This window comes from Perognathus longimembris, chromosome 13 (genome assembly GCF_023159225.1).
Source record: "Perognathus longimembris pacificus isolate PPM17 chromosome 13, ASM2315922v1, whole genome shotgun sequence".
NCBI lineage: Eukaryota > Metazoa > Chordata > Mammalia > Rodentia > Heteromyidae > Perognathus > Perognathus longimembris.
The window spans coordinates 13035531-13054624 of record NC_063173.1 but is presented as its reverse complement, the minus strand read 5'-3'; the positions used below and the strand labels follow the sequence as shown (position 1 = coordinate 13054624).

General features: G+C 38.7%; 1 protein-coding gene and 1 non-coding gene across 2 annotated transcripts in view; one reads left to right on the top strand and one right to left on the bottom strand.

Annotated features, from left to right (window-relative positions):
- The first annotated feature begins 1994 nt into the window (after positions 1-1994).
- LOC125362823 lies at positions 1995-2100 on the top strand. Its single transcript, XR_007213125.1, has one exon. It is a non-coding gene; the product is annotated as a U6 spliceosomal RNA (small nuclear RNA).
- Positions 2101-3990: 1890 nt separating this feature from the next.
- The window catches only part of Rrm1 (ribonucleotide reductase catalytic subunit M1), a 39747-nt gene continuing 24643 nt past the window's right edge, over positions 3991-19094 (bottom strand). The window contains exons 13-19 of the mRNA XM_048360542.1: positions 16835-16984; positions 16282-16503; positions 14534-14610; positions 9354-9489; positions 7527-7622; positions 6280-6468; positions 3991-4349 (exon numbers count right to left, since the gene is read on the bottom strand). Coding sequence (XP_048216499.1) covers positions 4161-4349; positions 6280-6468; positions 7527-7622; positions 9354-9489; positions 14534-14610; positions 16282-16503; positions 16835-16984 — 1059 coding nt within the window. The 3' untranslated portion in view covers positions 3991-4160. The remainder of the gene's footprint in view (positions 4350-6279; positions 6469-7526; positions 7623-9353; positions 9490-14533; positions 14611-16281; positions 16504-16834; positions 16985-19094) is intronic.

Genomic DNA, 19094 nt, shown 5'->3' with positions numbered 1-19094 from the left:
AGAAGTGGCGCTGTGACTCAAGTGGCAGAGTGCTAGCCTTGAGCAAAAAGAAGCCAGGGACAGTGCTCAGGCCCTGAGCCCAAGTCCCAGGACTGGCAAAAAAAAAAAAAAAAAAAAAAATCCCTATATTTATATCACATTAAAGAAAAAGGAATTTACCATGTCAAGTGAAGGAAGAGAGTGACATTGTCTAAGCAGCCCTGTACTCATTACCTTAATTTATGGAATTGGAACTCCTTTGTACAACTTAATAATAATATAAAAAAGAAAGAAAATAAAAGAGAACTTACCATATAGTCAGGCACTGGTGGTTCACACCTGTAAGCCTACTCAGGAGGCTAAGATCTAAGAATCATGGTTCAAAGCCAGCCTGGGCAGGAAAGTCCATGAGATTCTCATCTCCAATTAGCCATCAAAATAGCTAGAACATAGAGCTGTGACTCAAGCTGTAGAGTGCTAGCCTTAAGCACAAAACATGCGGGACAGTGCCCAGGCCCTGAGTTCAAGCCTCAGTAATGGCACACGCGCACGCATGCGTGCGCACACACACACTCACTCGCACCAAAAAAAAACCCAACATGTGGCAGATATTTCTTAAGTTCCAAGCTTCATTTTTCTTGTGAATTTTAAAGTATTTGATAAAAATCTTGTATGTCCAATGTGTTAATGGCTTGATACATGCAAATGCTGCGTTATGATTATCAATATCCAGACCTTATTAATCTTACCACTGAAAGTTTGTAACTACTGGCTAGCATTTTTTTAATATCAAATAGATTGTACTATCTAGTTAATACTGTTTTCATTTAAAAATGAAAAGACTGCATGTTCTTTTTTTTTTCAGAATTTTATCAAGAATTGCCCACCATTTTGCAAAATCCCATTCGGGTCTGTCATGGTATATTACCAACAGTTTGTTGGGTTTTTTCCTCACTTTGCTCTCATTACTTCTTGCCTACCCCCCAATGGTCTCCTTCCTCTTCCCTAGCAAGTCTTTTTCTTTTAGAGTTAGTTTCCACGTGATAGACTGTAAAATGTCATGTCTGTCCTTCTAAGTCTGGCTTGTTTTGCTTAACAAGATAATCTCCAGTTCTATCTATTTTCATACAAATGATATATTTTCATTCTTCCTTATGGCTAAGTAAAACTCCACTATGTATAACACATTTTTTAATCCATTCTTCTCTTGGGTACTTAGCTTAATGCCAGTAAACATAGGTGTAGAGGTGTCTCTGGTCTACTGACTTATAATTCTGTGGGTAGATGTCCCAAAATTGGTATAGATGGGTCATACAGTAGTTTCACTTTTTTAAGTTGTTTTGAGGAACCATTATACTATTATAGTGGCTGGGCTAATTTATATTCCTGCTAACAAAAGTTGTCTTATATACTCAAAACGCTAAAGGAAAACACAAAAGAAGTACAGAAAGACAATTAACAAAACCAGTCTATCAACAAAAATAAACGCATCAGGGCTGAGAATGCGGCTTAGTGGTAGAGTGCTTGAGAGTGCTTGCCTAGCATGCACAATGCCCCTGGGTTCAATTCCTCAGTACCATATAAACAGAAAAAGCCAGAAGTGGCACTGTGGCTCAAGTGGTAGAGTACTATTCTAAAGCAAATGAAGCTCAAGGACAATGCCCAGGCCCCAAGTTCATGCCCCAGGATTGGTAAAAAACAAAAAAACACATCAATAAAAATAAAAATATAAAAAAAAAATCAAATTCTGGAACTGAAAAGCATCATAATAAAAAATTCATGAGAGGGGCAGGAAGAAGTATCAACAAACTTGAAGGTAGGACTAGAGAAATGATCAAGTAGTAGGAAACAAAGGAAAAAGAAAAATGAACAGAGCCTAAAGGGACCCAAGGGCCATCATTAGATGAGCCACCAAAAGTTACATTATTAGAGTTCCATAAAGAAAGAAACAAGCAAACAGTAATCTGAAGAAATAATAGTCCCAAACGTCTCAATTTTCTAATTTATTTTTTTAAGTGCTCGTGTCAGCAGCACAACACTAAAATTAGAATGATACAGAGAAGATTAGTGGGGCCCCTGCGCAAGGATGACACGCAAATTTGTGAAGTGTTCCCTTTCTTTTTTTGTATGTATGTTTGTCTGAATCAAGGAAGGGAAGAGGAACATCAAAATGGTGAGACAAAGGGTAAAAGGCTAACCAATGCAACAGCAATACTTACAAGACAATATGCTGTAAACTAACTGTATAACTCAAGGGGGAGGGAAATTGGAGAGGAGGAAAGGTGGGAGAAAAATTAGAGAGGAGGTAGCAAGTTTGACAAGAAATGTACTCACTACCTTATGTGTGTAACTGCAACCCCTCTGTACATCAACTTGGTAATAAAAATTAAACCCCAAAACATGTATTTATAGGTCTAGGAAGCCTAAGGGGGGAAAAAATCCAAAACAAAAAAACCACCTCAGATAATCATGGCAAGAAACACTAGAATAAAATGGTTAAAGCCATTAGCATGGCTACTATAGAAATTATGAAAAACAGGGGGCTGGGGATATGGCCTAGTGGCAAGAGAGCTTGCCTCGTACACATGAGGCCCTGGGTTCGATTCCCCAGCACCACATATACAGAAGTGGCGCTGTGGCTCAAGTGGCAGAGTGCTAGCCTTGAACAAAAGGAAGCCAGGGACAGTGCTCAGGCCCTGAGTCCAAGGCCCAGGACTGGCCAAAAAAAAAAAAAGAAATTATGAAAAACAGTTGACCGTGAAGATGTAGAGAAACTAGACGCTCAGAGTATCACTGGTGGAAATACGAAATGGTACAGCTGATATGGAAAAGTTAAACGCAGAAGTGTCACATAGTCCTAGACTTTTTTTCAATGTACACAGTCCAAATAATTGAAAGTAGGAATAAATTCAATAGATGTTTGTACACCAATGTTCCTAATGCCATCATTCCCAATACTCAAATAGAAGAAACCACCCAAACAGATGAATGACTTAACAAAATAGCTCATGTATGTGTATATATATATATATATATACATATATATATACCATGAAAATATGCCAAGTGGAATAAGTCAGACACAAAAGGACAAATACATATCCCACTTATATGAAGACCCTAGGATAGAAAAAAATCATAGAGACATAAAGTAGAACAGAGGCTACCAGGGAATGAGAAGAGAATGAGGAGTTGTAATGGTTTAGTTTTCTACTCCTGGGTTTTGAACTCAGGGCCTGGGTGCTGTCCCAGAGCTTCTTTGTGCTCAAGGCTAGCGCTCTACCACTTGAGCCACAGCGCCACTTCTGCTTTTTCTGCATAGTTTATTAGAGATAAAGAGTCTCACAGACTTTTCTGCCCAGGCTGGCTTCAAACTGCGATCCTCAGACTTCACCCTCCTGAGTAGCTAGGATTACAGGCATGAGTTACCAGCAGTGGACTTAGTTATGTTTTGATGAATCCTGTTTCTATTTGGAAAGATTCAAAAGTTATGGATATGGATAGTACTGATGGTCATACAAGACACTGAATGTACTAAATGCCACTGAACTGTACATTTAAAAATGGGTCAGAAAATAAATCTGATGTTATAGAAATTTTACTGCAGCTGTACAGTAGAGGAAAAGGTCACAGCAACATCCATACAGTCTAATACCTCAAAAAACTTTCTTCACTCAATTGTCAGAGAAGTTTTTGGTTTTTTTTGGTCAAATATGACCTGTGTATGAAAATAAGTAACAAAACGTATCACACAATCATTTAGAAATGCTCATCTTTATTTCAGAATGTCCTATAGAACTTGACTCCTTGTCCACAGTTTTGAGCCCAGGAAACCAATCAAAGCAGCAAAATTCAACCAGTGTCCTTCCCAAACTGAAAACATCAGAAAAGGAATACCAGAGGGGTTGATGAACCCTTACTAAACCACTTCCTATTTCCATGAGGACTTCTTTTGCAACCCTAAAACTCTACTCTGATTCCCCAAATAGCATTTTCCTGTTTTTGGTTTTCTTAAAAATCATTATCTTCCCACTATATAGAAACTACTTTAAATCAATTGCTGCTTTTGAGGCGGTGAAGTCCAGCAAAGCCTTACCATTTCCAGCAAACCCACTGTGTCTATCTACACGCAATCAGGTAGGTGTGCCCGGGCAGATGCGCTGGTCTCTTTCAGGCTGTCCTCAGGATCCACACATCAGACACTCCTCTCTGTTCTCCAAAGAGCACACCATGGCTGCTGTGTTCCTCTCCTTCTCTTCTTCCTCTTTCAATGTCTTCTCCTTCTCTCTCAGCTTTTCTTTATTTATGGTGAACTGGATTGGGTTAGCTGCAGGTCTTGTCCTTAAATAATACATCCCAGTCTTTAAACCCTGGAAGAGAAGAAAATACAACTACTAGGAAAAACTTTGCAAGAACACTAGACATTCCCACATATGTTACAACATTAATTTAATTCAAAAAAAACCTCCACAAACCAGGTTGGGTAATACTGGTCAAGATGCACTGTACTCAGAACCTGACTTATGGAATTGAAACCTCTTCATATAATTATTAAAACATTTTTTTTGTTTTGTTTTTTGCCAGTCCTGGGGCTTGAAATCGGGGCCTAAGCACTGTCCTTGGCTTCTTTTTGCTCAAGGCTAGCACTCTACCACTTGAGCCACAGCACCACTCCCGGCTTTTTCTATATATGTGGTGCTAAGGAATCGAACCCAGGGCTTCATGTATACGAGATGAGCACTTTACCACTAGGCATATTCCCAGCACCTATTTTTAAAATTTTTTAAAGATGCATTATACCCATAAACTGACATGTTGAATTAAAATTCTTTTGTACAACTACTTAATGATTATAAAAAAATATTTTTTTAACTTGCATTTCTATCTCCCCTAGGAAGTACTCTCAAATATTTTTATTAGGTCACATTTACTTTTATGTATGAGACTTCCAGGTTTGCCAAAGGCAACATAGATTCTAACTACTTACAGAGCTAAAAATAAGCGTCTGTATTAACAGACTATAAATACTTCAAGGATCGAGATTGTCATCTTCTGTTCTATGTCCCCAGTACTGGCACAATGTAGCAGCTCAAGAAGAGTATGTTATATAAGAAAACAAATTTAAAATGAGGGAGGGGATAATAGTGTTTAAAAAGAAATGTACTTGGGGCTGGGAATGCGGCTTAGCAGTAGAGTGCTTGCCTAGCATGCATGAAGCCCTGGGTTCGATTCCTTAGCACCACATAAACAGAAAAAGCCAGAAGTGGTGCTGTGGCTCAAGTGGTAGAAGAGTGCTAACCTTGAGCAAAAAGAAGCCAGGGACAGTGCTCAGGCCCTAAGTCCGAGCCCCAGGACTGGCAGAAGAAAAAGAAAAAAAGAAATGCACTCATAACCTTACTTATTGTAACCTTCCTGTTCATCAACTTCACAATAAAGATTTTTTAAAAATAAGAAAAGGAAAACAAATTTATGATTGTATATAAAAATCCAGCATATCGCCATTGGTGGCTCATATCTGTCATCCTGGTTACTCAGGAGGCTGAGATCTGAGGCTGCTAGTTTGAAACCAGCCCAGGCAGGAAAATCTATGAGATTCTTATTTCCAACTAAGCAACAAAAAGCTGGAAGTTGAGCTGTGGCTCAAGTGGTAGAGCATTAGCCTTGGGCAAAAAACTCAAAGCACCAGGCCCTGAGTCCAAGCTCCAGGACCAGTAAAAAATAAAAACCACCAAAAATCCATCACATTGCCAAGGAATAAGAATAGAATCCAGATTCCTAGGACTTTACAGTGGGCTTTTACTGTCAATAAAATGTGAAAACACAGATACGGGTTGACATGGGGAAAGGAATGGCAGCAGTGCAGAAGATGGTTTGAAACAATACACTAGGACAAAGAGATCAGCTCAGAATAATGGCAATGGAAGAGGCGAAGAGACATCCAAACATAAAAGAATAACCAAGACAATTTGGTAAGTAATTTTAACAATAAAGGAAATGGGAAGGATCATAAATAGTAACTCAAACCCAGGAAGAAATAATCCCAGGAGAAACATCAAGCTCCAAAGCAAGAGCTGATACGGTACAAATACTATGGGTTGGTTTTAATACATCTGAATTTGAAGTAAAAGAATGTCTAGATAGTAATATTTAATAGGTAGTTAGGATGAAAACCAAAACAAAACAAAAAAACTATTCCTGGGCTAGTTAAACCCCACTACTAAAAAAGAAAACAAAATGAAAACACCAAAAAAATCCCATCCCATGCCAACAATTAAATTGTTCTCAACTTCCTCTACCAACCTGCTTCCATCCATAGAAGTGCATACTAGTAAGTTTGCCATAGTTAGGCTCAGCAATATGGATGTTCAAAGACTGGCTTTGATCAATGAAAGCACCTCTCTCAGCAGCCATCTTGAGAACAGTTTTCTGAGAGATTTCCCATACAGTCTTATAAAGTTGTTTCAGATCATCAGGAATTTCTGGTATGCTCTGAAAAAGGGGAAACAAATTATTACTCTACCCTAGTAAAGAAACCAGTATGACTAATAGTAATGAAAAGATCTAGTCTTCCTGCAAGATTTAACCGTACAATTCATTCAGTACACAAAGATCCTTGTCAAGTTTTTCCAGACTGCTTATGCCTACTGCTTGCTTAGAAAGTCAAAGTCCTCTAACCAATCATCCATCCAAAGATTTAAGTATCCATCTTTAAGAATATGGCCAAAAATGTTATTATTCTAGAGGTGTTTAGGAAGGGAAAATCAGAGATAAACAGCAATAAATGATCCTTGGGTTTTGCAGAAAACACAAATAACCAAGACTAGAATTCACAGGGACATAATAAAGGGAGGCAATGAGACAAGTAAGCTACAAATCCACAAACTCCATTTGGAGTCTAAGTCAGTCCAGTTTCTTAGGTCTAGAGTTAATCTGCCTTGAAACGACAAACTGATGCTAGTTTCTGCCATCAAAAATTAAAATGTTATAGGATTCTTTATGTTGCCAAGCAGAGCAATATTTAGATTTCTACCTACAATTAAATGCTTCTTGATTCTCAACTGAAAATATTTTGTTATTAAACAACTCTTTGTGACTATCTGTCGATCTTCAAAGTATGCCTTTTAAGCTTAATGCTCATTTTAGACTTAAAAAATTGGTGTTTCCCAAGTTTTTTTTTTTTTTTTTTAGTTTTTATTATAAAACTTGTTTCCCAAGTTTTCAAGCATTCTGGAACTAGAAAAGGAATCTTTAACCATCTCTCCTAGACATTCTTACTTTATTAGCAAGGAGTGTGACCTAAGCTACAAATTTTAAAAATTCCTCATGTACAGAAAATTTAGGAACGAATGTTTTACTGAACAAATGACAGGATCAAGAATATGTAAAGATGTACACAATCCTAGTACAACAATGCAGAAATAACACATCTATATAAGCAGAGTCTATGACTACAACAAATGGGAATTTTCTCTTCATTGCCTGAGATAAGAGAGGTAAGACCATAATGTTCAACTTGGCTTCTAAAGCCACTTATTTTCATTCTGTACCTGGATGGAGCCATTGCAAGCAATAATCTGGTTTTTCATCTCTTCATTCCACAAGCCCCGTTCAGTAAGATCTTTCAATAAGTGAGGATTTACAATCTGAATTGAGAAGCAGAAAATGTGAAGAATTTAGTAACAACCTACACAGAATTGCAGACATAGAGCTCAAAGTAAGTAAGATGACTAATGAATTATTTAACATTAAATTGCTTGGTAAAATCTATTTTTCACAAACTAAGAGGTCCATTTTACCACATGAAATTTATATTCTTTTAAGAACTTGATGTCTAAGCTGGGCACAATAGCACATACCTGTAACCCCAGCTACTCAGAAGTAGAGGCAGGAGGATCAAGTTTGAGGCCAACATGGGCAAGACAGCAGCAAGATCCTATCCTGTTCCAAAACCAACATACAAGCCAAAGGGCTGGGGGAATAGCTCATGTAGTAAAGCTCTTGCCTTGCCTAGCACACATGAGACACTCTGTTCAATCCCCAATACCACAAATCATCATCACCACCATCATTTTGAAATCTATCATTTAAAAATCATAATAGGGCTGGGAATGTGGCTGAATGGTAGAGTGCTTGCCTAGCATGCATGAAGCCCTAAGTTCAATTCCTAAGTCCTATATATAAATAGAAAAAGCCGGTAGTGGCACTGTGGCTCAAGTGATAGAATGCTAATAACTGCGCAAAAGAAGCTCGGGGACAGTGCCCAGGTCCTGAGTTCAAGCTCTAGGACTGGCAAAAAAAAAAAAAAAAAAAAAAGCATAATATATTGTGGTTATCCTTATGCAATGTATATAAAGATCATACTGTGTAGTTTGCAAAAGTGAAAACAACAATATTGCCTAAGCTAAATAAAACTAAATGAACTGATTTTGTTTTACTTATTGTAAGTGTGCAATACATTTCTGATTAAAAAAAAAAACCAGGTCACATCCCAAGCAAGAGTTGACATGGGGTACTCCCATTATTCCTGTTATACACAGGAAGTGTAAATGGGAGGATCAAATGACCTAGGTAAAAAAGTGAGACCCAGTAACAAAAATAATGAAAACAAAAAGGGCTAGGATGTAAGTTCAAGTGATAGAGAGCCTGACTAGCAAGTTCAAGTCTCTAAATTCAAATCTAATACTAGGGGAAAAAAAAGAAGAAAACAGAGAGAAAGGAAGAGAGAAAAAATGGGAGGGAAGGAGGAGGGAGGGAGGGAGGGAGGGAGGGAGGGAGGAAGGAAGGAAGGAAGGAAGGAAGGAAGGAAGGAAGGAAGGAAGGAAGGAAGGAAGGAAGGAAGGAAGGAAGGAAGGCTCCCTAAAGCAAGCCAAAAATTTACTCAGGATGTGTGGAAATTCACATATTATAAAAAGAAATCTTTCAAATTAGTAGTTCACAACCCCCGCTACATATAAAAATCACCTGGGAACTTGAAAACAACAACACTGGTCTCATCTGCCAGAAACTCTAAGTAGTAACCAAGTCTGAGAACCAGACTTTTTTTTAATAAAAAACAAAAAACAGGTCTTGCTATAAAAAGTAGGCTGGCCTCAAGCTTGCAACCCTCCCTGCATCAGCCTCAGGAGTACTGGGATTATAGGTGTATGCAAGTATGCCAGGCTAATGCTTCTATATACACCTCAGTATCCCAACTTAAGCAGATAAGGTTGCAGCACATAACTCTATGAACACATAACACTTAGAAAACAATGCCAATGTCCACTCTAAAATCAGTAACTTTCATAGTCAACTCCTACACATTCATTCTTTCGGCAGATATCTATTAAATATTAAATGCCTATATCTTTCTGTAAAACTGGTTGTCAACTTCTCACCTGAAATTCTCCTGACAAGACTCTGCGAGTATAGATGTTACTGGTATATGGCTCAATGGACTCATTATTCCCCAGGATCTGAGCAGTTGAAGCAGTAGGCATCGGGGCAAGAAGCAGGCTGTTTCTTATACCATACCTAAAGAAAAAGTTATTAGATGCAGATGCTAAGATGATAATCTTCTAGGAAGCAAGCAACTTTAAGTCACTGTAGGATATATCAGACATACCACAGGCATGCATTTGGCTCACATGTTGACTTCTGAGTTAAACTCGTATAGGTCTGTAGGCATGCAACTCCATAGTAAGGACAACCCTATTGCCCACCTGTCTGAAAAGCGTGATTCTTGAGTAGAATTAGCACAATTTTTACTGCTGGCAATTCTTTTTTTTTTTTTTTGGCCAGTCCTGGGCCTTGGACTCAGGGCCTGAGCACTGTCCCTGGCTTTCTTTTTGCTCAAGACTAGCACTCTGCCACCTGAGCCACAGCGCCCCTTCTGGCCGTTTTCTGTATACGTGGTGCTGGGGAATCGAACCTAGGGCTTCATGTATGGGAGGCAAGCACTCTTGCCACTAGGCCATATCCCCAACCCCTGCTGGCAATTCTTACAACGTCCTAACTTATGCCACTTGCACTGTGGTACTCAAGAAACACACAAATCAGGACTGAAGAGATGTCCACCTGTATCAGGGTCCATTCATTCTTTTCTAATTTCTTCTATCTTTGTGGTACTGGAAATTGAACCTAAGGCCCTGTACTTCCTAAGCAAGTGCTCTACCAAAACCTTTGTTTCATTTTTTTTTTCTTTGTTTGTTTGGGCAGTTACTGGGGCTTGAACGCAGGGCCCTGTGCTTGCTAGGCAAGTGTCTGCAACTTGTGCCACACCACCAGGCTTCCTATTTTTGTATTTGGGATAAGGTGTTACTAGCTTTGTCCAGTCTAGTCTTGAACTGTCGATCCTCCCTCCCCAACTTATGCCTCCCAAGTAGCACCAGTAGCTCATGCCTATAATCCTAGCTACTTAGGAAGCTGAGAGCTGAGGAGCAATGTTGGAAGCCAGTCCAGGCAGGAAAGTCTATGAGACTCTTATCTCCAATTAACCACTAAAGACGCTGAAAATAGAGCTGTGGCTCAAGTGATAAAGAACCAACCTTGAGCAGAAAACAAACAACAAAACTAAGAGACAGCACCAAGGCCCTGAGTTTAAGCCCCAGTACCAGCACAAAGGACAAATAAATAAATAAAGCTGAGATTATTGCTATAATAGGCATGTCTGGCTCTCCTCATTCTTTTCTTTTTTTATACTTTTTTTAAATTGTCAAACTGATATACAGAGAGGTTAGAGTTTCATACGTTAGGCATTGGATACATTTCTTGTACTGTTTGTTACCTCCTCCCTCATTCCCCCTTCCCCCCTCCCTCTTTCCTTCTCCCCCCATGAATTGTTCAGTTGGTTTACACTAAACCGTTTTGCAAGTATTGCTTTTGTAGTTGCTTGTCTTTTTATCCTTTGTCTCTCGATTTGGGTATTCCCTTCCACTTTCCTAGTTGTAATACCAGTATACACAGTTTCCAATGTATTCAGATAAGATACAGTGATAGTGCAGGTACAACCACAGGAAGGGGATACAAGGGGATCATCAACAACAGTGATATAACAGTCGTTTCCATAACATGGAGTTCATTTCACTTAGCATCATCTTATGTGTTCATAAGGGCATAACTATTGGGCTTTTGTGAGCCTCTGCTGTGACTAGCCTAAACCTGTGCTAATTATTCCCTATGAGGGAGACCATAGAGTCCATGTTTCTTTGGGTCTGGCTCACTTCACTTAGTATAATTTTTTTCCAAGTCCTTCCATTTCCTTACGAATCCTCATTCTTTTGTAAGAATCTATATGATCACCATGCTACACCATTTCAGCAAACACAGTGATGTAAAAGTGGCCTGAACTAGTTATTATCCTGTGAAAGAGAAAAATTATGCTCAAAGTATAGTCCCAACTATAAGTAAATTTTAAGCTAGAAGGTTAACATCTTTGTGCATGTGTGTGCTGGTCCTGGAGCTCGAACTCAGGGCTTGGGCACGGTTCTGAGCTTTTTCACTCAAAGTGAGTACTTGACCATTTAAGCCACAGCTCCACTTCTGGCTTTCTTTGGTACTTAATTGGAGATAAGTCTCATGGACTTTACTGCCGGGGCTGACTTCAAACCTTGGTTCTCAGAACTCAGCTTCCAAAATAGCGAGGATTACAGTCATGAGCCGTTGGCACCTGGCTATGGTTACTTTTTCAACTGGTTTTTTTTTTTTTTTTTTTGCCAGTCCTGGGCCTTGGACTCAGGGCCTGAGCACTATCCCTGGCTTCTTTTTGCTCAAAGCTAGCATTCTGCCACTTGAGCCACAGTGCCCCTTCTGGCTGTTTTCTATATATGTGGTACTGGGGAATCGAACCCAGGGCTTCATGTATACGATGCAAGCGCTCTTGCCACTAGGCCATATTCCCAGCCCCTTTTTCAACTTTTTAAATTTAAAAATTTTTAATTCTGTGCCAAAGCATTAAGGCCTGAGACATATTTTTTTAAACAACTAAGTATTTAAGGAAGAATATGCTATGTAACACCCTTGAGAAGTCTTCAAAGCTTAACCCAAGAGACACCAACTCCAACACTTTTATCTGACCAGGCAGACAAAAAGTACACGTGTCAAAACAATTTGTAAGAATGATACCTTTACATATAGTTTATTTGTTTACATGTTTTGCCTCAGTCATCAGGTTCTAACTCAAAGCATTCTACACCTGTAGATTCACATACGACTTAGCACTGAGTCTCATATCCTGATGGAATCTTACAACCAAGCTCTAGACATCACCACTTTCTAGTTGTGTATTTAAGTCATTCTTTGTTAAATAGCAGCATCTATTTGCAGACAGGAAAACTATGTGTCTGTGTATCTATCTACAACTGCTCAGGTTCTAGTTTGAATATACCATTCCTGCAGTTGAACCTGTAGGCACTGGGGCAATTGTCCATAATTATTAAAAACATTAAGTAGGCTTCCATGTACTAAAAAGAAAGGTCTCTAAAACAAAACACTAAACACAAAGTCGCAGAATATCTCACTTGATCACCTTTACATGACAAAACTATGTGTCTGTGTATCTATCTACACATGTACTGAAAAGGGTTTAAAAAATACACATCATTAACAAAGATTATTGCAGGGAAAAGGAAAAAGTCAAGTTTTTTTATGGGACAAGTGGTTGTCAGAAGAATAAAAAAAAGGCTTTTATTTCATTTTATTTTTTAATTTGAACTCAATGAACATGAACTCATATATTAATTTTAATGAGATAATGGAGTGGCTCAATCATGTATTAATGTTGAATTGAAAAGAAATGTACATTAAAAATAAAACTCCAAAACACAGCATCCTGAACAACAAAAAAGGTCCTACTAACAAAAACAAATGTAGTACAGGATGAGTTTTGTAAACATAAACTTGCATGTAATATACACATGCACACACACTCAAAAGAAATGTCAAGGATGACAGTTACCAAGATGCAAACAGGTGGTACTGATAAAATTTTCATCTTCCTTCCTCTCCGTGTTTATGTTTTCTACAGCTTCTTAAAAGCTGCTGCTCCCTTCCTCAAACTAGTCTGCCTCTTTATTACCCATAAGAGACAAATTCAGCAAGATAGAAAATAAAATAATGGTTTCATTATTCATTCAGTCTACCTACCCCCAAATCACTTCTTTGTTGTTGGTGGTGGTGGTGGTAGTTAATCATGGAACTTGAACTCAGGGCCTGGACACTATCTCAGAGCTCTTTTGCTCAAGGCTAGCACTCTACCACTTTGAGCCACAGCTCCACTTCTGGTTTTCTGATGGTTAATTAAGGATAAGCATCTCATGGACTTTCCTGCTTGGGCTGGCTTTGAACTGAACCTCAGATCTCTGCCTCCTGAGCAGCTAGGTTTATAGGCTTAAGCCCCAAGTGCCCAGCCCAAATCACTTCTGATCACTAGCTTGAAAAGCCTACAGTGACTCATTTTGGGAGAAGGAGAACTGGAACTTAAATCCAAGGTTTTGCATATGGTATGCAGGCACTCTTATCACTAGGCTATGTCCTTAGCCCCCAAGATTCCATTTTTAATATTTCTCTTCTACATTACCCTTTCATTACTCTTTCAAAATCTCTAACTTATTCCTATAACCACCAATTAAAACAAAATTCATTTGTAAATCCAGTATGTATAAAATTGTGAATGAATAAAAGTAAAAAACAGTTTTTAAAAACAGGAATATAAGCTAGACACCAGTTTCTCACACCTATATAATCCTAGCTATTCAGGAGGCTGAGATCTGAAGATCACAGTTCAAAGCCAGCCTAGGCAGGAAAGTTTGTGAGACTCTTTATCTCCAATTAACCACCAGAAAACTGGAAGTCTCCCTGTAGCTTACAGTGGTGGAGAGCTAGCCAGCGCTAGCTTTGAGCACAAGAGCTCAGGGACAGCAACCAGCCAAGTTCAATCACCATGACCAACAAAAAGACAAAAACAACAACAAAAAACAACACACAACCAACATGAATATAGGGCTGATAGTATGGTATGGCTCAAGTGGTAGAGTGTCTGCTTACCAAGCAGACAAAGCCCTGAGTTCAACCTCTAGTAAGTTTTTGTAAAAAGCAAGAATATTTGGAAAAGTTAAACCCCTTAAACAAAAGCAACATGCTATGTTTTGAAATGCCTTCACTACGCTAACAACTTGCAGGCTACTATGTATTTTCTTACTAAACATTGTTCCAAAATCTGCTCTAGCATAAATAACTTTAAAACTGGAGAAAATAAGCTGGTGGCTCATACCCGTAATCCTATCTACTCAAGAAATTGAGATCTGAGGATCATGGTTCAAAGCCAGGAAAGTCCATGAGACTCTGATCTCCAATTAATCACCAAAAAAGCTGGAAGTGGAGCTGTAGCTCAAATAGTAGAGAGCTAACCTTGAGCTGAAAAAGCTCAGGGAGAATACCTAGGACCTGAGTACAGGCTCAGAACTGGCAAAAAAGGGAGAGAGGAAAAAAAAAATGAGTTTCAGAATTTACAATGACACACCTAGCTTCAAAAAAGCCAAGAAAATCCATGTCCTCCTAACTTAATGCTAACTTTACTTACTTTGCAATCTTCTCCTTGAGAAGTTTCCAGTCCCATAGGTCTGTAGGAGTAACATTCCACATATCATACTGAAGAATCTAAGAGATAAAGAGCCCAAATATATGTCATTCTATAGCAACTTAAAACTATGACCAAAAAAAAAAAGTTGCCATGTCAACAAATGCTGTCTTCTAGTCAACCTACATAAAGGAATAACAAGATTCAGAGATTTTCCTTGATAACTAACTTGCAGGCAGAAGCAGGCTAAGAAAACATGTTAAGGTCTCTTTCCTGTATCCCCTTGAGTCTTCTTATCTATTACATCTACAAACCAGGAAATATTCACACACACACGAAAGTATGTTGCCAAGATATTCTTTTGATAATAAAAGCATCTTCTAACTTTGATGCTTACTTCAGATCATTATTTTTATTGTTTATGCAGGTAAACAATTTCAAACAATCATACATGAAAATTCCTAAAGATCAGCAGAAATGTAAAACTTTTTAAAACTTCACAAGGGAGAGAATCCCACTACTGATAAAAAAATAAATAAAAATTTTTTAAAGGCAGTGCAGCAGCATAATTTTAAGAAATCTCCCCCAAATTCTTAGTCCCTAGCAGAAAGGCCACAGATTAGCTGAATGTGGATAGGATCTGGAAATGTGATATATGCCATGTCCATGGTTACGGTAAAGGTGAATATGTAGTTAAGGTTACAATCAATTAACTTGAACTCAAGCAAAAAGAGAGGAACTAACTTGATCAGATAAAATCCCTTAGACGTACCCAGCACTGGTGGCTTAATGCCTGTACTTCTAGCACTGTCTCTTAAGAGACTCTACCATTTGAACCACACCTCTACTTCCAGCTTTTTGGTGGTTAACTGGAGATAAGAGTCTCAAAGACTTTGCTGCTCAGGCTGGGCTTTGAACCTCAATCCTCAGATCTTAGCCTCCTGAGTAGCTAGGATTACAAGCATGAGTTTGTACCTGGTACAAAAGTATATTATTTTAATCCACTAAATTTAGTAATAGAAAGTAGCATCTCTCTTCAGTTATTTTAGCAATGACCAGTTATTAATGCAAGAGATTAAAACTGAGTATCCTTTACAGTCTAGAGGAGAAAGGTATTAAAGTTTCCTATGGCTAGTATAACAAAATACCTTGGTAAGTTAAAATAACAAAAAAATGTACTCTCATGCTTCTGAAGGCCACAAGCACAAAATCTACATGTTGGGATGACCTTGTTTCCTCCAGAGATTCTAGTCCTTGTTTCTTCTAGTTACCATGGCCCCTTATGCCTCTATCACCCCAATCTCTGCCTTCATGATCCTCTTGCTTCCCCTTTTCCTCAGTCTCTCTAATAGGACAACTGTCATAAAATTTAGGGCCCACTTGAATAATCCAGGATGATCTCTCTAAGATCCTTCATTGAATTGCAAAGACTCTTTCTCTTTTATTTTGGCCAGCCCTGGGGCTTGAACTCAGGGCCTGAGCACTGTCCCTGGCTTCTTTTTGTTCAAGGCTAGCACTCTACCACTTGAGCCACAGCGCCACTTCTGGCTGTTTTCTATATATGTGGTGCAAGGGAATTGAACCCAGCCAGGGCTTCATGTATACGAGACAAGCACTCTTGCCACTAGGCCATATTCCCAGCCCCAAAGACTTTCTTGAACAGATTCCAGAGGTTAGGGTGTGGCCATCTCCTGAGATTTGGCCCAGTATCCACGCTCACAGAAAAGAAGGAATTTCCTTCGCATACTTACTCCTTTGCTTACTGGAGAGCCTTCATAGGTTTCATATGGGCCGTACTCCTTGGCTAGGTCACAACTGGCTTCCAGGGCTCCATAATAAATAGTTTCAAAGATTTGTTTATTTAATAACTGAGCTTCTGGACTCTCAAAAGGATATCTCATCAGGATAAACGCATCTGCTAGACCTTGCACCCCAATTCCAATAGGGCGATGGCGTTTATTTGATAAGCTTGCCTTTGTGTAAAAAGATTTAGAAAGAAAAAGAGAAAACATCACTGAAAACAAAAAATAGCATTCAACATTGATAACATCACTTCGTTGCTTGTTTCGTAAGACAAGGTGTTACCTGATAACCCAGTCTGACCTGGAAACTCAGGATTCTCCTGCTTCAGCTTCGTAAGTTCTAGAACTACAGGTATGCACCACCACACATGGCCACACAATCCCTATGTGTTTCAGTTTTCTCACCCAATTCCAATAACAACCATTTACATTATGACTTTCAGACTTAGAAATCCATCTTGGATTTCAATAATTATTGATAAAGACAGAACTCTATTCATACCTCTGGAATAGGGTAGTAGTTTATGTCAATAATTTTATTCAAATTGCGAACAACGACTTTAGTGACTTCAGCCAATTTCTTAAAATCAAACGTGTGTTCTGATGTGACATACATATTCAGGGCCAGGGAAGCCAAGTTACACACAGCAACCTAGAAGGAAAATAAAAGGGGGTTAGGATCATACAATTTTAATTTCTTTTCCCTGTGCCTATGGAACTACTACACTCAAGACATGAAAATTTCAAATGTGTCTAGTTTCTGTATTTATCATTCATCAGTATATTTCTAACTCTCATGAATTCTCTTCAATATGCAGTGACGTCTGAGTTGTAAGACACAGGTAACCTGAAGGGAGAATTGTGAGTTTTATAACATATAGTCTTATTAACAAACCTATATCACATTATGATATGATGATGCTCTTAGGTATATATCTTAGTATTCAGTAAATGGGCACTGTAGCCACTAGCAACATGTAGCTATTTAATAAAAAATAAAACTTTAGGGCTGAGGTGTGCGTCTGTTGGTAGAGCACTTGCATAGCAAGTGAAAACCCCTCAGTTCAAACATTGAAAGAAAAAAAAAGTACAACTATAAAATCAATTTCGAGTGCCCAAAAGCCACAAGACATTTCCATCACTACAGAAAACTCTTCTAAAATACCACCTCACCTTTACTGATAATTCTTTTTTTTATTTTTTTATTTTTTTCCTAGTCCTGGGGTTTGAACGCAGGGCCTGAGCACTGTCCCTGGCTTCTTTTTGCTCAAGGCTAGCACACTACCGCTAGAGTCACAGTGCCATTTCTGGCCTTTTCTATATATTTGGTGCTAAGGAATCGAACCCAGAGCTTCATGTATACAAGGCAAGCACTCTACCACTAGGCCATAGTCCCAGACCCAATTCTTTTCTTTGGTTTTTTTTTTTTTTTGGCTGTTTCTGGGGCTTGAACTCTGTGCTTAGGTGCTATCACTGAGCTTTTGTGTGCAAGGTTAGTGCTCTACCATTTGAGTCACAGTTTCACTTCTAGCCTTTTGTGGTTAATTGGAGATAAGAGTCTCACAGACTTTTCTGCCTGAGCAAGCTTAGAACTATGATCCTCAGACATGAGCCTTCTGAGTAACTAGAATTACAGATGTGAGCCCAGCTTCATTGATGATTTTGACAAGCCCTTATATCTGTAAGGTCCACCCCCGAGAGGGGGCCTCCTTGCCCCCCGTTTAAGTCTGTGCCCAGTACCTGCTGTTACCTAGATAACTGGCACACCTGGAGGCAGTTACCACCCCCTTCTATGAGGTTACATCCAATCCACCTGGCCATACCTCCCACCCCTGCCCTAGATAAGGCATTGTCCTTTGATGGTTCAGCCCTTCTCTCCTGCCATGCATCATCTTGGGCACAGGCATGCAGTTCGGGGAAAAAAACTTTTCTTTCCTGCCTGTATATCACGTGGTGTTCTCCTTTATTAGCTTACTTAATTTAATAAATCTTACATTATCAACATAGAATCCATGAGGATTTTTGAAAAAGCACTTCAGGTTATTTCCCCCACTAAAATACATTAGGTAATGGGCTTCAGGCAGGGGCTATATAATTTATTCTTAAAAAAAAAAACAACTAGCACCTTATCTAGCATTTAATAAATGCTTAATAATGTTGAATGAATACATCTTTAGTTCCATTTTGATTATGATTCTGCCAATGTAAGGTCTCAACTCCTACCACCTTAAATTCTGAAATAGTTTCAATTCTCTGATACTCTTCACATCCACTTTATTCTGTGTATGTTGCCAAATGCCTATTGTTAAAATTCAGATTGCATTGTGTCAGTATGATATATGGAAGGGAGAAAAGGCAGAAAGAGACATGATGTAATGGGAAGTAAGGATAGAGCAAGTGTCATTTTTAAATGGAATTGTCAAGAAAGACCTCAATGAGACCATGACACATGAGTAAAGAATTGAAGTGGTTAAGTACATGGCTTGCTGGGGAAAAGAGCATTTTACACTTAAGGTAAAATAAAGAACAAAAGTCCCGAGGAAAGAGCATGCTTGACACATATGAGGAACATATATGAAAAATAGGAGACCTGAGGCAGTGAACAAGCACATGAACAGCACATGAGGTGGAAGTATTCAGTTTTATAGAGCCTTACAGAGAGGGTCTTAAGAGCTCTGGAGGGAAGGAATAAGTAGAGATACAATCTACCAAGTAGGCCTTAGAGAAAGAAGCCAGAGACAAGGGCCACATATTACGTATTC